At 44.7% G+C, this 21,641-nt stretch overlaps 1 protein-coding gene across 26 annotated transcripts in view; it reads left to right on the top strand.

Annotated features, from left to right (window-relative positions):
* Positions 1–21,641, top strand: part of CELF2 (CUGBP Elav-like family member 2) — a 1,275,464-nt gene that overhangs the window by 714,225 nt on the left and 539,598 nt on the right. Inside the window, exon 1 of one of the 26 annotated variants that reach the window (XM_086918990.1) lies at positions 1,386–1,682. The exons of the other annotated variants lie outside the window; for them this stretch is intronic. Coding sequence (XP_086775116.1) covers positions 1,612–1,682 — 71 coding nt within the window. The 5' untranslated portion in view covers positions 1,386–1,611. Of the gene's footprint in view, positions 1–1,385; positions 1,683–21,641 lie in introns of those variants that run through there. 26 annotated transcript variants of the gene reach the window in all.

The following is a 21,641-nucleotide window of genomic DNA, read 5'->3' on the forward strand; positions in this document are numbered from 1 at the left end:
TGCGAAAATCAGCATGCATAAGAAATATTGCCTGTGTTATTATTTGGGGATGGTGTGGATGGTGATGTTCATGTATGTAAATCTACAAGCGGGCGGTGTGATACGAGCCACATGTCACCGATCTGGGGGCTGGAGGGGCTCCCCTGGTGTTATAGACATTTAAGATCAAACAGCCTCCCACCCCAAATGACAGTAGAAAACACGTGATGTGACACTATCTCCATTCAATATTTCGCTGCCTCTACAGAATTCCAAACCCAAAAAGAAAAGATGTTGTTTACATTCATTATGATTTGTTGTCAGAATGACAACTTTTATTTGAGCGCTGACTACTTTCCGAATATGTCACATGTGTGTTTACTGCAACTTTATTTGTATCTCTTCCGGTATGCTTTCCTTAATGCTGGTTTGTTTTCGTAGGGGATGTATCCTAGTTCAGATTTGCGGGTCCGCTTAGCCCTTCATCCGTATGAAGTCCATAAAATGTGGGTCATTGATTCGGTAATAGATGCACCGAACAGCACACTGAGATCAGAAAAATTGTAGAGTGCGCTATAGAAGTGTTATTTTTGTTTACAGTGTGCAGACATTATTGAAATATTAAATAAAGTGACATTTATGTGAGGATTTTAGGCTTTACGTATTATTATACCCTGCCCTTTGAACCTCAATTTTGTATTATTTCTTTCTTGTAAGAAACATGAGTTGATGATTAAAATTGTTGGTATGTTTACTATGAGACCCGAATTCTAATCTCAGCCGTGCCAAGTCTGTGATCCTGGGCACATCTGTATATCTCCATGTGCCTCTGTTCCATTATCTGCCAAACTGGGGTGTTTAGAAACAGACTAGCCCTATGGACTAAGTACTGAATAAAGGGTGGACATCTACATTAACAAAAGATCTAACGCTCCTTTCTTTTGCGAGTGCGCCCCGGAGTAATACTATCTAGCTGGGTCGCGGGCGCTCGAATGTAGCTGGTAGGCAGAAGAACTGGCGCTCTTTCAGTATTTATGCCTACAAAGATGCATTATTTCACGAATGATTCTTTATTCATGTGCGTCTGCTTTTGGTTGAATGAGTTTCGCTTGTAAAGCGCCTGAAAGGTCTGTAATTCTCAGCGCTGCGTGCCCTCCTCCTCGTGCTCACACTGTGCAAATGAGGCAGGCAGGGAGTGTGCGCACGGTCCGGGTACATTGTTTACCAGGCGTGTGACAGTAACATGCGCCCCTGCTTGGGTGGGGGGAGGCAGCGGAAGCGGTGCTCAGGCACTGCCCCTCCAGAGGTGGAGGGGTTAAGGCGCTGCAGTGAGCGGAGCTCCGCCCCCCGCCTCAGCACCTGGTGCTGTGCAGACACTTGCCTCAGCAGTAGCCTTCAGAGGGGATTGGTGGAGAGCAGAGAGGGGGGAAGAGAGAATGTGACAACTGCCTGCTCCGGCTGCCGCCTTGGGGAGGCCTCCAGCACCTGTGCCTGCCTGTCTCCCGGCCAGCAGAAGCAGCAGCACGCTGCCTGCGAGGAGGAGCGAGAGAGCGCGCACACACGCAGGAGAGAGAGAGACTCCGAGACAGCCCGCTCCTCGCCAGGACGCACGACACGCACAGGGGACTGGACATGACTTCTTACAAGCTGGATTTCCTGCCCGAGATGATGGTCGACAGTCGCCTGCTAGTTTCGGACAGAATGTAAGTGGGGCATTTCAGCCGCAGATGCTGGCCGTGGTCGGGGATGTGGGGGGGAGGGGGAGGGGAGGTGTAGCGGTGCCACCCCAGCAGCGGCTGGGCATAGCCTGGCAGGTCTGGGTGGCTTGTGCACCCGGGGCATCTCCGACCACTAGGGGCTCCTGTACGGGAGGGCGAGGCTGTGGGCACTTCGGGCATCACGTTCGTCGCCCGGGGGCAGCGAGCGACAGTGTTAAGCACCGGATCCGGCGGTGTGTGTCCAGTAGCCGAAGAGCTCAGCAGATCCGTGCTCAGCCGGTGGGCTTCCTGCTCCTGGGCACCGCCGAGACGAATGGAGGGGCACACCGCCCTACTCCCCAAGATCGCGCCCTGGCTCCTGTGACCACAACAGCAATGCATCTCCCTCCCGCCCGCAGCAGCTCTGCATTCGTTCCTTTTAAAGAAACATGAAAATATTGAATCTGTCATGACTGTGGCACAGAGTTTATTTACACACGCCTAGTAGCCCAGATACGCTCGGATGCCCATCGGACTAAACTGGTGCGCCTGGGAGTGCGAGCCCTGTCTGCAACGCTCTTATATTTAACTCATAGTGCGACAGAGACCGGCCCAGTGCACAATACACTACTCTTTTCACCACTGTCCGCGGGTGACTCTCCCCAGAGCTCAGTTTTCAGTGTCCCCACCCAGCCTTTGTCTTTTAGTCGAACGGAGCCTGTAAACATTTTCCCTTTCAATAAAAAGCATATCCTTTGCATAGTATCCTATTATTGAGAATGTGCCCAGGATCACACTGTTTTCTTGAGTGGGGAAACCGGAAGGAGGAATCCGGTCAGCGTGTTCTTGGGCAGTGACCACATGACCCAAGCACTCATGTTAACTGACCACTCCTGGTAGACACTGTATCTACACGTGCCTCGTATCTGCCAATAGTTGGATGCGCTTCGAAGGAGCGTGAGGAGAGGTATTAAGTGTCCATAGCGCTCAGAAGTGTTTGCGGTGCTGGACAAGCCCCTGATCTAGGCACTCGCACGAGAATCATCTGCTTGCACCAGTGATGGGGTGGTTGGTCTGTGTCGCCATACAAAGGGCAGTTGTCGCTCCTGCGTCGGAATGTGCGCTGCGAAGTTCCGGCACACAGTCCCCAAAGTCCAGCCTCCTTCTCTTTGTACGTGCTCTCTGGTGTGAGCGTTTCCCACTTTTTCGAGCGATACACTTTCTATTTGTATTAAACCACTCAGACCTCAAACAGAGAAAATAGCGTCCTAAACTGAAGTGAGCCTTATTCATATGGTAGTTAAGTTCACATAGTCTCACATGTCTGGTTCTGCAACAGCTACTCAAGTTCCAGAAGGCGCTGTGCCGTGTGCGTATTTTCTTTTTCTAGTTTTGCCCAAAAAAACACAAATCATAGTAGAGGGCGAAATGCTGCACCTGTGTGGTGATGCCAGTGTGAGAGGCGACCGTCTCTGTTGATCTTGGCAGAGCTGGAGGTAAACTTTCTTCGGGCGCCTCTCCGTCCTCGAGCACGTGTCTGGGAGGGAGACACGTGCACACGGACAGTCCCCAGGCCAGTTCCAGCTCCCAGAGATACTTTCGTGCGTGGTCAAGAATGTTGTCTCGAACTCCAATCCCTGCTACCCCACTTCATCATGCTTGAGATCTTGGCCACATCACACTTTCCATCTGTGTCTTTTCTCGGTGAAGTGTGAGCGCGCCCTTGACTTCTGGTTGTCCACTGAAGCTGGCATGAAAACACGTGGGTCAGGGCTGTTAAGGGGAATGCATCCCAGTTAGCTGTTTTCTGGAGGCTGAGAGAGCAAGCAGATCTCGAGGGGTGCAACGGTAGTACAGACAAAATAAACACTTGCCATGGTACCCTGGCGCCGATTACTTAGAAACAAGAATCGCCGAAACTCTAACCTAATTGGTCGAAATGTGCATTTTCAGTTGTTTTTGTACACAGTAGGGCATAGAAGAGTGCCACGTTCCTTAGTAGGGCTCTGCGTGCGATTACAGCCTGCGCTTCTTTTCTGCATGGAAATAACGAAGTGATGGTTCTCACTGTCTGTCGGCACCTGCCCATTTAAAGAGTCTTATTTTTGTTAAAAATGTAATCTGGTAAGTCAACTCTTAAAAACTGGTAATGTACTGCTAGGTTTCAGAACAGTCGAAAATTAATATTTTACAGCCCGTGTCAGAGGGAATTAATAACATAAATAGGCCATTCCACCCATGTCATTCAAAAATGCCATCACCGTTTCGCTAGACAAAGTCTTAAAAAAAGTGATAGCCTCCGATTCGAAAATACGCTCCGTGGCGACCTCTTGCAGCATTTTAATCCCATTTGAATGCACTTTCTACTTGCCCGGGGCCACGAAGGGAGGGGTGACCTGCGGGTCACCTCGCTCTGCCTGGCTGGCCCTGCAGGGCTGCATTCCACCCCCGTTGTACCTGGGACATGAGTCGGCGTGCTCGAGTGCACTCAGCATACCGCAGTCAGAGGCGGCCCCCGGGCAGTCCCTGCGCCATGCCAAGACCAGCCCTTACTTGTTTCTGCCAAACATATGGGCCTTGCGCGTCACTAGTATCAATCTGTAGAATAGCCCGGGGCTTTGACATTAGGTGTGCAGCACGAGGGCCCGCCTTCCTGTTCTGGCACCGACAGCTCATCCTTCTAGGATTGGTAAAATTGGCACAATTGGATATTCTTGAACAGCGCACAGTGCTAGCCAAAACCCCTCTAGGTATCCCCGTTTTTTTGGCAGCTACATTGACTAAGGCATGGAGGGTGCAGAAACTGATTTCATCGGGATCAAACTGGTGCAGTTGGGATGCTGGAATTCAAATGTGTATGTTTTTTTCCAACTACAACCTACCCACCAGAGTTAGGATTTAGAAATTAGTATCAACCGGCTTAGATGACAATGCCAAGTGTAACAATTGGCAATACTCTAAATTTTGATAGATAATCTAGTTTAAACACAGAGACCTAAATAGATTTTCACAGGATCACACAACTTGAGTATATGGCTGGAGCCATGATTAGTAGGACCATCTCCTGGTTTAACAGCAAAAAAAGCTAGTAGCACCAAGGTTGTAGCTAAAATATCTATGTTAAATAAGAAAGACAGCTCTTATTATTAAACATGCACAGTCTAACATTATGGCAGGAGTCAAACTGATGGCATACAGGTGGAGAATCCCCGCAGCTGTCTGAAACTAAATTAAGTTCCATAAGCAGCGCGCGCTTATAAAATAATGGGAACATTAGAACTCGCAGAGGATCCACCGAGCTGCCAAGATTTATGATTCCAAGGGAGGATCCATTTGTCATCCAGACATATTAGTATTACCTCTCCGACTGACTGGCGGAATCTGCAGGAGAATCGTCCGCTCCTGAAATAAACTAAAACAAATTATTTCGGAAGTGGGAGGGCCCTTCTACCCGCCTGGCCTGCCCAGCTCCAGCCTGCCAGGCTTCGAGGGTAAGTGCGTTATTGCTTTCCCACTAAACACGTTAACGGGGACATTTACATCTTTAATTCTCTCTGAAGGCGAGGAAAAAGTTCCTGGTCTCAAGCGGGCCCATTAAAGACGTTGTACTCGCCTCCTAAGTACCCCAGCTAATTGTAGGCACACCATCAGCCCCTGCCCTCCTCCCAATCTTCCTCACACTGCAAGGACTCCCCGCCCCCACAACAAACACCAAATGCTGTTCCCGCCCAAGGCGCCGTCCCGCTCAATCCGATATAGGGCCGGCTATGCGCGCACCTTTGTGATCTCCCTCACTCGTGATGCTGACTCATTAACACTGAGGGGACGAGAATCTGCCTCAACAACGGATTGCACGTGCTTGCCTTGCGTTGGCATCTCCCCCACTTCTTCTCCCTGAACCCGCCAGGTCTGTGGCACTAACTTGTTCCCCTGGGGACCTCACACAATGGTGGCTGAAATGTTGAGAGCCTGCTTTCCGTTGCAGAGGCTTTGGTGCGCTGTGCCCGGGAGTGTCCAGAGATGGGCTCCGAGGGCGTTGGGAGGGCCTGTCATGATCATCCAGAGGCAGGCCCCCATACCTGTAGGGAAGAAGGGTTTGGACGTTCTTAGAGTGGACCCGGCACAGCCCAGGAGTGGCCTCCCTCGAACTGAGAGCCTCTGGTCGAGGACACGGGGTGCAGGAGGCGTCCATTGCAGCCGAGCCCTCCCAGCCGTGTGTGAACGGGTGGAAAAACATTCTACGAGATAAACCCTGCTCAGCAGTTCTGCCAGTTCGCAGGGAAGACCCACCCCACAAAATAATACAGAGCCCTTTAAATACCGTCCGACTCCGAATATCCGCTCTCAGGCCTACCTGCACCCTGAACACAGAGATGTCTGAAAATACTCGGCCTTTCTGGGAGTTGAGGGATGTGGGAAGCAAACAGTAAAGCAGAAAGGCGCAGGAGAACTCCAGAACCAGGAACCCCACAGCAATCTAGAGTGCTAGCCCGAGGAGAGAGCTAAGCACTGTACAACACAGCCTTATTTCTACAGACATTTACTTCACCCTCTACCGTTTGTAAAACACATTCAGCCTCGAGGACCTGCCTCTGATCTCTCTCCCTCCTGTTGTAGGGGCAGACCCTACAGAGGGGCTCCCCACCTGTCTAACCAACCTTAGCAGCCTCCATCTCAAGGACCCTACAGCAGTGCCCCCGAGCTGCGCCCCACCTGTCTAACCAAACCTGACAGCCCCTGATCTTCAGCGCCGTTCTTAGAGGGGATTCGGTTGTGAGGTCCCTCCGCCTGCCTCACGTGGCCCATCCCAGGACAGTGCTACGGGGTCATGGCCCCGGCGGGTGGGGTCCTTTGGAAGCGGACACTTGCGCAACATTAAATAGTGTTTAATACTAAAACATGCTGTTTACAGCACTTGAAACGGCAGACGTGTGGTATGAAGCGCTATACAAAAACAAGTTACTACTTTATATCGTTATCCTTTTTGTTGTGTTTTTTGCTCTGGTGTTTGAGACTGGCTCAGGGACTTTCTCCAGCGGAATGCTGAACAGTGTAAATCTCTTGATAACTCTGTCAGAGGTCAGGGCTGTCAAAGCAAGTGCAGCTGAGTGTTCTCTTAGAGGCCGCAGTCTCAGCCCTTATAGTGTCTCTGTTTGTCTCGCATGCCACCACGCCAGCGTGCCCACGGGCAAGTGGGATACCGTCGCCAGCAGTAATCTCGTATTCGCCGTGCAGCCTGCTCTGATCACCAGTGCCAGTTTTGACACAAGGCGCTGACATGGCTTTAAAGCGACCGGCAGTGTTACTGGTGTCATCAATAATGGTGCATTGCCGTGTGTCTACTACACAAACAATCTCACCCGAGGGATGACACATACTAGTCAGTCGTGGCTTCAGAAATTTGAGCTTCATTCCCAGCGTCCCCGGGTAATTACATTTTTTGATCGCGGGCAGTCCCCATGCCGGTTACTCCTCTGCCCGTACTTCTCCCACAATCTGGACTCTTTGATAAAGGAAAACACAATGGTATTTTCAAAAAGGTTAACTACCACACCGAAGTTTCCCAACAATCTCGTTGGCAGACCTGGATGTTCTGGACAGGTCTGATTTCAGATAACAGATACAGGCACGGTTTATTCGGGTTTTCATTCCTCCTCTCTATTGCTCACCAACGCCTGAAGGAAGGTGCAGGCGTCGTGTCCTTCGACGCACAATGCTGAGTGGTTTAGCGAGCGCCTTTGGCTGAATTGGAAACATTTGCTTTTGTTCTTCAGTGTTTTCCTGGAGTCTGCTTGTTTTGAACAGGTTCAAGGAAGCAGGGGGGAGGTGTTTGCTTTTGCAACAGCTGAACACCTTGTGTGAGCATTTCATCTTCCTCCCAGGGCCAGCTGTTAGAAACCTCAAGTGGTCTCAGTTGTCAGGTGGGAGTGGCCAACCAGTCCTCTTTCCCCTTATGCTTCCTGGTACTCGTGGTTCACTGGTACCTTTTAAATTAACACAACACAAATTCAAGCAGCCAAAGGCAAGGAGATAAGCCAGAGGTGATTTGAAATGCCTTTGTTCCGATTCATGCCTTTGAGGTTGCCACAGCTGGATGACCAGTGTTTGATTTTTGAAGCTGCCCTACTGATTGGGAATGGAAATGAATCATAGCGCACTGAGCCTGTATCATATTCTGTTGATATGCTCATTGGATATGTGATGTAGGTCAGTGCTGTGAATTGGTCACTAAAGACTAGGCACTCCAACATACATCAAATCTGGTAACAACAGGCACCAGTGCAATCAGTCAGGCATTCAATCTTTCCCCATGGCCAAGGTATCCAGTATGTACCACAGGAACCACCGAACCTATTTAGAATATTAAATCCAAACTATCTTAACAATTCCAATGTTCCTGTGTTGGGTACTGGTGCTTACGGCCAATATGCAGTCCCAACATCTAACAGGTTCCAGATATTTAATTCACTAGATGAAAACGATTGACTTGCCGAACCACCGGTAACTGAAGAACTTAGACTGATGGATGTCAACACGGTTAAGGAACCCCCAATAGATACTGCTGCAGTGAATTCTGATGATCCACCCCTTATAGATCCAATTATATGTAATGGCGAGAATGAACTGGAAAATCAGATAACGCCATTAATTACATCTAACTCACCATACGTAGTTGTAGAGGAGAACTTGAGGGTCATCACGTGGAACATAGCTGGGTTAGCATCTAAGGTCAATACCCCCATGTGGGCTGATTTTATCACACAGGGGTATGACATCATTTGCCTGCAAGAAACCTGGGACAGAGAAGATGTACACGTTGAGGGATATACATCTTTTAGTGTGAATGCCGTGGCTTCCCAGGCTGGTAGAGCCAAAGGTGGTCTTGTGACATTGATATCTACTGTACTGACTGAATTTCGTGTTAGCAATCACATTGTACTGGGTGCACACGCTTCTGTACTGCGCATGGCCCACAGTAGATGTAGAGACCTAATAGTAGTGAACTATTACAACAACATTGTGGGGTGTAAACGGGGATTGGTTATTCCCGAAATTGAGCAGGCCATCGATATGACCCTATCAGGTACAATAAAACCAGCTGCAATCCTGTGGGCTGGGGATTTTAATATTAAAACTTGCAATTATGCACTCAAGGGGGCTTGTGGCCACAGGGAGGAGTACACGGGAAGGGAAACTAACGTTTATAATCATTTCCCGCATAATAACTATGGTGGTGCTCTGAATAAACTACTAGCCAAATATGATCTGGACCTCTTAGAATGCAACAAGAACGCAAATAATGATAAGTGTCCAACATTTCATGGGAGAAACAGTCGGTCTTTTATCGACCATATTATGATATCCTGCTCCGTAGTATATACTAATGTTTGGGTAATCGAACAAACTGTTAGTGATCACAATAGTGTAACCGTGGAACTACTGGGCTGGGGAACCAAAAGGAACACCTATGGCCAACCAATCCAGGACATCGCGGCAGAAAGACCTAATGGGATGAGGGTGAAATGGATAAAAGTTGACCCCAACCAATTTGTAGCCAAAGTGATCACAAGTTGTTGCAGAGATGTGGAATATTGTCTGTCCTCTAATCCATGCCCACGCACCTTGCTATCCAATTTCCTAAATATAACAAAAGAGATCGAGAAATCCCTGACACGCAAAGCCCGAAAAGTAAGAAAGGTCAAGGCGGTGTGGTTTGACGACAATTGTGCACAATCACTAAAAAGGCTGAAAATTTCACTTGATGCTATGCCAAGAGATGTCAGCAAGATCAGGGAAGAGCGTCACTATTATAAAATCGCACTCTCCACTAGGAAGAAGGAATTACAGGATAAGGCATGGGCTGAATTAGACTTGGCTGCTGACACAAAAGACCACAAACTTTTCTGGGACACTGTAAACAGCCCATTTCTGAAGAATGATAACATTCCCGAGTTAACTTCACATGTCAGTTGTCAGGCCTGGATAGCACATTTTACAGGGATTTTTAATTCAGAATTTACTGGTTTTATTTCTGATTTTAATCCTAATGTTTTAATTGACACTTTAACCCATTTTAAATGGGAGAAAATATTGTTTTCCGTGACATTAAGCGAGGTGATTGAGGCAACTGAGAAGAGTAAGGGGGGGAAAGCCCCGGGACCGGACGGGGTCCCTGTGGACTTTTATAAATCTGAGATTAACCTATGGGCCCCCATCCTGACTCGCTATTTTAATGCTGCCATCGAAGATGAGTTGCCAATTTCATGGGGTCAATCAATTATTGTGCCACTTTTTAAAAAGGGTTCTAGGGCAGAAGCACGTAACTACCGCCCAATATCACTTTTGGACTCGTCTTTAAAAATTTTGAGTCGTGTACTCCTGGCAAGACTAGAGTCCTGGGTTGAAGATAATAATATTCTCTCACCTACTCAATATGGGTTTCGAAGGGGTTTAGGGACTATGGAGCAGTGCGTGAACCTGGAACTTATTATCGGCAAGTACACGAAGGCCAAGGAAGGGAATTTGTTTATGTGCTTTGCCGATTTAAGTTCCGCATTTGACTTGGTGGAACACGCACTGCTCTGGCCCACACTATTGGCCATGGGCGCCCCGCTAGAAATCATTCACCTCTTGGCTAGAATGTATAGTAGCCTTTCAAGTAAGGTTAGATTTGGAACAGATGGCGAATGTACCCCCTTTTTTAAAATTGGTAGAGGGATACGACAAGGGTGCGTGCTAGCCCCTCTTTTATTTTCCCTCTTTATTAATCAGGTTGACCAATTTTTACAAGAATCCCACGCTGATGCCCCTATCATTAACGGAAAGCAAATACCCGTCCTTTTATACGCGGACGACGCGGTCCTGATTTCTAGGACCGCAAATGGGTTGCAAAAGTTGATCGACAAATTTTATAATTTTATTCATGGCAGGATGCTTAAAATTAACAAGGGGAAAACAATGACTATGACTTGTGGGAAGAAAACGAAGAAAAGTAAAACATTTTTTATAGATGGGGATAAACTTGAGGCTGTGCAACATTTCTGTTACCTAGGTATCACATTCTCCGGAGATGGGAAATGGGTAAATGAACAATCTAATGTTGATTTAAAAATGACCAGAAATGTAAACTGTATTTTCAGATTTGCCTCAAAATTAGGGGGTCGTAGAATCCGAGAGATGATCTCCATTTACAATTCCAGGTGTATGTCCTCTGCTCTATATGGAGCAGGGATATGGGGATACAACCACCAGATTGCCCTGTCTATTCAGCAGGAGGAAAACAAGTATCTAAAACGACTATTATGCCTTCCTGTTTCGGCTTCAAATGAGATCACACATAGAGAACTAGGCATAAATCATGTTATAGATTTGATTGCATTGCGCCCCCTGTCACTGTGGCGGTCCATATGGGCCAAAGAAGAAACCAGATTTACCCAGGAAGTAATTATGGATTGTATTAAATTAGATTGTCACTCAAAAATCCCCTGGCTAAAACATATTCAATCTTGGTATAAGATCCTTTTTGGCCAGGATATTTTTAAAGACCTTTTAACAGAATCAATTTTGTCAAAGCGCGATCTTAAATCCATTTACCTGGACCACGTAAAGGGGATTAGAATGGCGAAGTATGCCACACAAAGTACGTTCAAATTGTACATGGAATACAATCTTGGTGTAGGTTTTTCCCCCTATCTCACATTTGTTAGCATCAATTCCCATCGCTTTGTTCTAGCCCGTTTTAGGCTGGGAATAGTTCACCATCTAGTGGCATTTCCCACTGTAAAAAAACCTGGAACATGCCTGTGCCCATGCGATGGGAAATCCAAACAGAGCACCTGCCATTTTTTACTCTTTTGCAAGTTTTATACTGGTTTTAGGAAGTTTTACTTGAAACAATTATTTTTAAATTATAACATGTGCAATACAAGAGCCGCAATGCAACTGATGTTTTATTTGGGTTCCCCGGATGTATGTTATCGTGTGGCCACTTATATCCTAAAATGTATGTGGCAAAGAAAATCTATAATAATATGATTATTTTGCAAAAGCGTTTTTTCATATATCCCTGTTGAAAACTAACTGTTGCTATAACATCTATAGTGATAAAATATTTTACTGCACTTTACATTTAACTGCTGCTATAACGTCTATAGTGATAAAATATTCTACTGCACTTTATATTTATTTGATATGCCAATAGCACTTTGTACACAGTACGTCTCCGAAATTTAGCACCTTACATCTGCATTCTTTTTCTTTTCAAATGTTACATTTAAAGTGGATTTTGCCTTTTTGCACTAGAGTCTTTGCACAAGCGTTTTTTGCACAGATATCTATTGTAAATAAAATTGTTGCTATGACTATATTGATAAAATAACCCTATGCACTTTATATTTATAGTTACTGACATGTTTATAGCAATAGCACTTTATGTATATAATAGGTTCTTTGAATTCTTGTACTTACATCTGCATTCCCTTTACTCTTACCAACTGTATAATATTTGCTGCTGGAATATATAGAGTAATTAACCTTAACTTAGCTCTCTAATGTGATTCTGTTGTACTACAATTGAACCAAAAAGTGTGGTATGGATATTGCTGTTATTTTTGTTTTATTATTTAATTTACATGAATATAAACCTGAAACTGTATTTATGTGTTGCTATATGGTTGTACTTGTACAAACCGAATAAAGCATTTTTGACTGACAACACAACACAAATTCAAGCAGCCAAAGGCAAGGAGATAAGCCAGAGGTGATTTGAAATGCCTTTGTTCCGATTCATGCCTTTGAGGTTGCCACAGCTGGATGACCAGTGTTTGATTTTTGAAGCTGCCCTACTGATTGGGAATGGAAATGAATCATAGCGCACTGAGCCTGTATCATATTCTGTTGATATGCTCATTGGATATGTGATGTAGGTCAGTGCTGTGAATTGGTCACTAAAGACTAGGCACTCCAACATACATCAAATCTGGTAACAATCTGTCTGGCCGCTGCTTCTACTTACCATGCGACTGGCCCAGCCCCAGTCCTTCTGGCATTTCAGATGCAGCCACCTGCCCAAAACTTTTCCAGATTCCACATACCCAGGTCCGCCTATGGCCCGGTCGGCCTCGTGGCTCTACTGGAATGTATTCTACCATGATTTCATACATTGCTCATCATTGACAAGATGTAGTGGATTTTCTGAGATTTATTTTAACCTCCCACAAACGTTTCCACCCTCCCCCAATTGAGCACGCCCTCGTGGCTGATGATTTACTCTTGGGGCTATGAGTCTTGCAGTGTGTTCTCATGTTAGATTCAGTGTTTCTTTGTTTTCTCTTTTCACAATTGATCACAGATATAGTTTAATCCCATTATCTGAGGCTGGCTTGACTGTCTGTTGAAGTGATGAAGAACTCAACTTGTTCATCATTATATGTCACCTAGAACTGCGATTAGTGAGTTTCGGAGCGCTCCTAAATTTGGATGACATAATTTGGACAAGTGGGGAAGTGAGCATTAGAAGTCGCTCTCCACAGCCAACAGTCACTCACCAGCACATGAGGTGCACCTTGACTGTGAAGGATTAGTTTGGTGCTGGGTCGGATTCTTTTCCTTTCTTTTGTGGAGCCTTAGAATCAGTAGTGGGTATTTCACTGGAGGGACTCGATGTCACTTGAATCAAAGCCTTTAGCGATCTAGCGCCTCCATTTAATAATGTATGCAGAATGTAACATTATGCTAAATTATATCTGAATTTGAAAAGACACACTGAAGGTGAACACCTGTAACTTGAACAACAAAAGTCAGAGGTTGGCGAACCCTGAATCATGCAAAATATGCAGTGATTTCATTCTTGTTTGACTGCTTGGAGGACAGAACACCATTGCCACTTTTCAAAGGTCTAGTCATCTCTGTTAATAAAAACAATATTTAGTCTCATGATGCACCGGAGGAAGGGTTGGACTAGGGCCTTTCACAGCTGGTTGTAGTACTCCAGAAAATATTTTTAAGTCTTTGGTTGTAAGTGGGCAAGATAGCTCAGTGAGTAAAGGGTTGATTTTTGAGGTCTACTGTGACTACAAGTCATTATGTAAAATGGTAACATCTTTTTTAAACTGCATAAAAGGCGTAAGTGCAGTAGAAATAGCCTTTGATTATATCACAGTGGCTTTAAATGCATACCTTCGAACATGTGCAATAATAGCTTTGTGTCTAGACACGTTAGCTACGTTTTAAGAAGACAGAGTAAAAATAGATAAGTCCAATGAGAATTGACCACCTTCACAGCCAAGGGTTGTTAGGGCAGACACAGGAGAGAGGCCGGAGCTGCAGAGTGAGGATGCTTGCCGATCAGCTTATAGCATCAGAACTCAGAAGGTCATAACCCGGAAGCAATACCGTTGCGACCGACACTTATATGTTTAGGTTTCAATATTGCATTTTGAGTTTAAGCTTCATCAAGGCGATGCGCCAGAGAGGCTTTGGAAAACATCACGAATATACTAGAGAAATCAAGACTTTAAAATGTTTTTCTATCTTTTGCGACGAAAAAAGCGGCTGCGTTTTTGCGCTGAGTGAAGTCCTGTCTTGAAAATGCTGCCAGGGCTGCCGAAGTGAGAGCTCCGGTGAGGCTCGTGCTCCTGTAGCACTGCCTGCACACACACGCACCCCTGAACCTCCAGCGCTGAGTACTTTTAACCCCTGCAGCCACAGCCTGCAGGGCACTAGGGCATTATCAGGACTTTGAGATAGAGGGGTCAGGCATCTTTCATAGCCATTGATTTAATGAAAATGCGACCTTAACAACCCACGCTGACATTTAATAGTTATATCCCTTTTCTCCAGGACATTAACGGTGTGTAATGGCCTCTGCTATCAGAGTTCACAGATGTTCCCCCTGCAATTATTAACAAAGAACATAATGAAGGGCCTGGCAATTAACAGCTGTTAAAAACTTGCAGTGTGCATGCATTAAGGCAATTTGCATCTGCCTTCTCCTGATGTCATACAACATAGACAGACTTCCATGTCCACATTACCACTGCACTTCATGGCCTTGCTTTACACTCTCCTCTAGCACTAAACAGTAGTTAAAGCCAGGATTGTCTGCATTCTGATTGGCACACCAAATATAGCATGCCACACAAGGTGATAGTGGGAGTTTTTATCAGCACCTGAATGGTATCCGTGTTATCGACCTCGTGTGAATGAATGGCGTAGCCTTCCTATCCAGTATTCGAGAATACATGTCCGTCACCTCGCCACTTACCCTGAGGGTGCCCTGAAACCAGTCCTGTTTTTCAGCCCACAGCACTAAACATCTTGGATTGGGTGTTTTAATTCATCTCTTATGGTTTCCGACCGAGGCCTTGCAAGCTTTCTTTGTATTGAAAAGGCTGGATCCTACATATCAGCACTCCAATAACTAGAGAAAGCTTATGGAAATGTCCTTCTCAATTTACGGTGTAAAGTGCCAGATGTTCAGGCCTTCTGGGTGGCCTATGGTTATATTACTACATTGCTCTTATTGGCTTCTGTAACTGCATTTCAAGTAAATACAAGTGTCAATCTGAAAAGTGAAAACACTGCAAAAATAAGAAAAGGTCAGTAGTGCAGCAGTGTGGACCACAGGCATGGTCTCCCAATACAACTACACGAGTGACTGTGCAGCATAATTAGTGAGCGCTGGCACAGATGGTGAGCTGCCCCACTAAACATATGTAGGGAAGTAAAGAGGCCCAAGAGACGCTTGTGCATTAACAGCTGCTAAATGACCCTTCCCATTAATGGAACCTTAACAGGTTCGTTTATACTGTGCTCAATGAAATCTGTTGAAGAATATTTCTGTAGCTATCATGCTGCCTGGGAAGGCTACCTTGCCGATGGTTCGTCTAATTTCTTTAACACTTTGGTTTACGTCGTTATTGTAGCCCTAATATGTGTTCCGCTGCCATGGAGTCCGATGCCATGTGTGGCACAATCAGACAGCAGTGTTTCCTGTAACAGCGAGTGTGCTTGGACTGATAGAACCATTGTAACCAAGGGAAAGGCAGACCTGCACATTATATTGGGCTGAGAAAACATCCAGAACCTGTTAAGGTTCCATTAATGGGAAGGGTCATTAAGCAGCTGTTAATGCACAAGCGTCTCTTGGGCCTCTTTACTTCCCTACATATGTTTAGTGGGGCAGCTCACCATCTGTGCCAGCGCTCACTAATTATGCTGCACAGTCACTCGTGTAGTTGTATTGGGAGACCATGCCTGTGGTCCACACTGCTGCACTACTGACCTTTTCTTATTTTTGCAGTGTTTTCACTTTTCAGATTGACACTTGTATTCACTTGAAATGCAGTTACAGAAGCCAATAAGAGCAATGTAGTAATATAACCATAGGCCACCCAGAAGGCCTGAACATCTGGCACTTTACACCGTAAATTGAGAAGGACATTTCCATAAGCTTTCTCTAGTTATTGGAGTGCTGATATGTAGGATCCAGCCTTTTCAATACAAAGAAAGCTTGCAAGGCCTCGGTCGGAAACCATAAGAGATCCTGTTACTGCAGGCTGATGGAGACCTCCAGAATCCAGCATTTTCAATCCACAGGAAGCTTGCAAGGCCTCTATTGAAAGATGTACATGATCTCTTTACTGTAGTCTGACAGAGACCTCTAGAATACAGCATTTTCAATCCAAAGGAAGCTTACAAGGCATCCACTAGAAACTGTACATGATCTTGTTTCTGCAGGCTGATGGAGACATCCACAATCCAGCATTTTCAATCCAAAGGAAGCTTGCAAGGCCTCCACTAGAAACAGTACATGATGTTGTTTCTGCAGGCTGATGGAGACACCCAGAATCCAGCATTTTCAATCCACAGGAAGCTTGCAAGGCCTCCACTAGAAACAGTACATGATCTTGTTACTGCAGTCTGATCAAGACATCTAGAATCCAGCATTTTCAATCCACAGGAAGCTTGCAAGGCCTCTATTGAAAGATGTACACGATCTCTTTACTGCAGTCTGACAGAGACATCTAGAATCCACCACTTTCGATCATGAGATAGCTTAGTTGGAAGCAGTACTTGATCTCTTTATTGCAGCCTGACGGTGTAGAATCCAGCATTTTGAATTCTATGGAAGCTTGCAAGGCCTCTATAGGAAATCATACGTGATCCTGTTACTGTAGTCTGACAGTGTATACCTAGAATCCAGCTCCAATCCAAAGGAAGCTTGTAAGGCCCTATTGGCAGAGGTGCCAGACTGACCTCTTAACTCATCTGTCTCTACTTTTCTAAACATACAGCACTTGGGTCCGGATGTTACAATGTCTGCTGCCAAATACATCTCTGGACCTTAAAAGCATGTCCCCAAGAAAAGTAAACACCTAAATAAATCTCTCTTTCAGTCATCTTTCATGTTTACTTTTCCTCTCTTACGGCTTCCAGACCTTGTCTAATGAGGACATTACAGCTATGGGTTTATTTAATGCAGTCCTGGTTGGAAGGACAGAGGAGCAGGAATTAACCGTCTGTCATGTCACTACGAATTTAAAACAGGTTTTCAAAGTAGGCTACACTGCACTACTGGCACTGTTAGGTGGCATCAGAGCGGCTATGAGCTTTACCTTTGAATGCCCATGGGAGCTAGGCAGTGGGTATGGGTATATCCACAAACAGAAGGGGAAGAGGATAAATCCCTAGTCCAGCCTCCCCGTCCAGTCACTGAATAACACACAAAGGAGTATAAAAAATGTGTATACATAGGAAACAAATGCACGTGTCCAATGTGGAAAAACTGCCCTTACTCACAAAATTGTGACACCCCAGGCGTTGTTCTGCGCAGGGGTGTCTGTAGCATAGCATGCTCTATGATGAAGCATGCCACAATTTTGTTAGTGAGGGCAGGTTTTCCACATTGGACAAGTGCCCTTATTTCCTATGTATACATATTTTTATATATACTTCTCCCCTTCCCTGCTCCTTTGTGTGTTATTCAGGGGGAATGGGTAACCATGTATTATTTGGAGTAAAGTACTTCCTGCTTTGCTTGAAAAAGGCTATTGCAAGCCACCTCAGAGTGCTCTGAGATATAAGATAACTCCACCTTGTGCTTCATCCATTGTATCATCATGCCATACTGTAGATCTTTGCGTTACTCCATATATTTTAAACTGCAGATGTAATGAAGAATAATGGGCATTAAGGGAGATGATGTATTGTTTGACCTAGTTCCACATTGCAGAAACCGTGCGAGAATTCTCCTTGTATAATTTCTGCCTGGCATCACTTCTAGGATCTTACTGAGGTGCTCTTGTTTCTTGTTGAAAAATCTGAAAGAAAAAAACTCCCAGAGTGCGGTTCATTTTTGCAGGTCAGGCATGATTCTACATTATAAAACCAACAAAAAACATATTTAGAGCAAAGTCAGTTTCTAACCGGTGGACGAAAGTCAAATAATGTTTTGCTCAGACAATATAACAAGATGCTTTTGTGAGTCTAGTCTGTCTTGTAGTTAGATAGTGTGTGGAACGGATTTCAGATGGATACCCCGAAAAGAGAGGTTATTTCATGGTGCTGTCAAAGGAAGACCCTACTACTGACCTATTTATCTAAAGGAGGGGGGGGGGGGACAAAAAGGCTTATAACCACAAATTTAAAATACCTTGCCTCTGCGACTTGCACATCGGTTAGCATTTTGTAAAAATGGAAAGTTGAGAAGCTGTGGTTTCAAATGAGCATGCACTGTTGCCAGGGCCGGCAAAAGTAATAAAGGAGCGGTGTTGAGTCCCAGACTGCCGAGGCACAATTATTTCAAACACAATTGTTTTTATTAAGTTGTGCATTAACACCTTTGACTCTTTTTTCGGTCTGGCCTGGAGACAAATTATTTTTTTCACCAGAAATACAACTCTCTTTCGCTCTCTATGTAATGTATGTGTATATATATATATATATATATATATATATATATATATATAGATATATATAGATATATATAGATATATATAGATATATATAGATATATATAGATATATATAGATATATAGATATATAGATATATATTCATACATACACACACACGTTTATACAGGGAGCTTTCAATCTTCATATGTTAGTCTGTTAAACTATCATTCATATTTTGCGCCCGATCACCACACCATTGATTCTTCTCACTGTGACTGACAGCATTTTGCCTATCCACATCTGCCTACAAAGTTGTCCACTTTAGTGCCAGGGCCTGGCTTACGTGAAAGTGTTGGAACAGTAATTGTAATCAGAGGTGAAGGTATGCCTGTAAGCGTATTCTTAAGCATGTAGAACTGGTGACTTTTTCACTACTCTGAAGGGTACATAGTTGGTGAGGCGCCTTCTAGACTGAAAGAACGAAGCCTATATGCCTTGTCTAGCTTGATGGTGATCACCCAATAACTTCAAGGCCCAAACAAGTGTGCTTGTGGCAAAAAGTTGTTAGAATGAAAAAAACAGCATGGGGGAGGGAGGACAGTGTGAATGAAAGTCACCATTGAACTCTATTTGTGTCTAAAATCCTGAGCTTTAGCAATGGCAAAGACTATATCTTTCTTCATGTTATGGGGTCCTTTTAGCGAAAGAAAAATGTATTCTAAATAGATCAGTATTCAATCAGTCGACATGCATCTGTTGAAACACCTGCATCATTTAAGAAGATAGTTCCGCTTCTAGATTGACAGAAGACCCCATTCATTATTTTTCTTCTTCACATTTTTATCATGGGCTGTTTTTGATAGTCCTCAATTGAGTTGCCCCGGAATCTCCATACAATATGTTATGTGCAGTGGGTGTATGAGTGGCATGTGCTTAGTTGCTAGAAATTAGTATTTGCCGCATACAGACACTTACACGGCCACTCCACTTGCTGACAGCCAAGTTTGTCAAGTGGATATGCCCCTCTAAAGCCATGAGCCCATCTGCGGCAAGTAGCGCACTTTGGAAAGGTGTCAAGTGAAGGCAAGCATGTTCTTCTGAGAGGGACACTCCAAAGCCAAGATTACCCCTCCCCCACTTAGAACTCATCCCTGGCGGTAGAAGCCGATGATGGGAAATTTTATCTGCCCTCCTCCAGTTGTGGCCCTTACTCTCCCATGTACTTTGTGTAGAACCATTTTTGCTTTTCCTACAAAAATTGATGTTAGCTTTCACTTTTTATTTTATTGTGTTGTCTTCCTGGTAAAAGCCCTGTAATCAACGGGAGTAGTCCTTAAAAAAAGCATTGCATCAACCATGCGATCCTTGCATCAAAAATAAATGCATTTAATGCTCTTGCAACTCCCATATGTTGGTATTTTTTTGTGAGAAGCGGTTTACATATGCCTTCATAGCACCCATTAATGCGTCCAAAGTCAAAGACGCCTATAAACATGGGCCCTTATGCATGTGCATAGGCATACACGCTGCGTTAAAAATGAATTTTACTATTGATAGGCGCTAGAGCAAATGTGATGTTCTATTGTTTCCTGGTGCATATAGTTTCTACATCCGCAATGGTGCATGCTGTGAGGGAGAGGTGCAGTTTGATTCGTATTTTTCCCCGAGAAGTCTTTACATGCTATAGGATATTTTCTTGGTTTCTGAAATCAATCTGCCTCATTAGTTAAAATATTTCAATTAGGCTCGAATGCTTGTTTTATTGTTTTTATATCTTTTTAAGTAAGGAGATCAACTTTCGTAATTAATCCCCGGTGTTCCACTAATAGCACATGAATGATGGAATGGTGTAAATATGCAAAACACCCCTGCTTTTTACAAATTCATGAAATGCCTGCAATGCATCTAGGCAAGAATTGAACCCCAGGAGGCATGGCGCGGCCAGGCGGGATGTATTGTATGCCGATCATATATCTTTTGTATTGAATCGAGGTTAGTCGCTGACTGGCTCACTCTGCAGGCCTGCTGATGACCTTACTACCCCTTAATAAGAGGCACCTGACACATTCTATACATTAGCAATGACATCAGAGAATAACACACCCATGGTGGTGTACAAATCCTGTCTTCCCCATGCTTCTTGAATGGACGGAATGATGAGCGCAATGTTGGGTAGCTCGGGTTAGCAACTGCAATTTTCTATTGCTTCTAGCAACCCCTGAGGACTGCTTTGCAGCTCTTGTGGTTTCACCAACGTGATTAATATCAAAACAATAAGTACTAAATTTAGAAAACATCTCCACTATGGCGATTGTGATTAGAATGCTAATCCGTCATGTTGAAGGCTAAACTCTGTGGGTGTTCGTTAAAGAGCTACTGTTCTAAATGAACATAATAAATCTGATGAGGCCGGCCCCACCTCCCGAAAAGTGAAAGCTTCTCCATCTCAGAAATGTAGCGTTGCCAGCTGGACTCACTTTGCAAGCAGAATTCCTGCCTTGGCACCAATCATAGTTGTGGTACTAGGGAAAGTGCCTCCGCTGGTAGAATTGTTCACCCAGCTATAGGTTGTAATTTGCTGTCAGTACTATCCTTGTCTTCTCTGCTTAAACCCAACCTATGATGTCCTATAATGTTGATGGTTCACTCGTGGACACCATTTAGGGGTCACAGCTGAGGTTCCGGGCACTCTTCTTGGTATCCTTGAGCACTTCCTTGTGACCTTTGCTAAGAAGCCACAGGGAAAGCAAAGCAAACATGGTTTATATACCTTATTTATCATATGCAGTCTTATGACCTCTGTGCCATACCATGGTAGTAGACATGTTAGACCATGTGTGTCGTGTACAGCAGTACCCTACTTAATACGTGGATTGTGACTGATCTATGCTTTAATCTGCTTTAATTGGTGTTTTTTATTAGTACTCAACTTCCTGCATGCTTTCCTTTTCAGTTGTTGTTTACAATGGCATAATTAGGGTCAAAAGTCATGTGAAGTAACTTCTCGTGATGGCATCAGGTCACATGATGTTACTTACTGTGATGTCACCAGGACAGGCTCTAGGGTGC

This window comes from Lissotriton vulgaris, chromosome 1_1, assembly GCF_964263255.1.
Source record: "Lissotriton vulgaris chromosome 1_1, aLisVul1.2, whole genome shotgun sequence".
NCBI classification, from domain to species: domain Eukaryota; kingdom Metazoa; phylum Chordata; class Amphibia; order Caudata; family Salamandridae; genus Lissotriton; species Lissotriton vulgaris.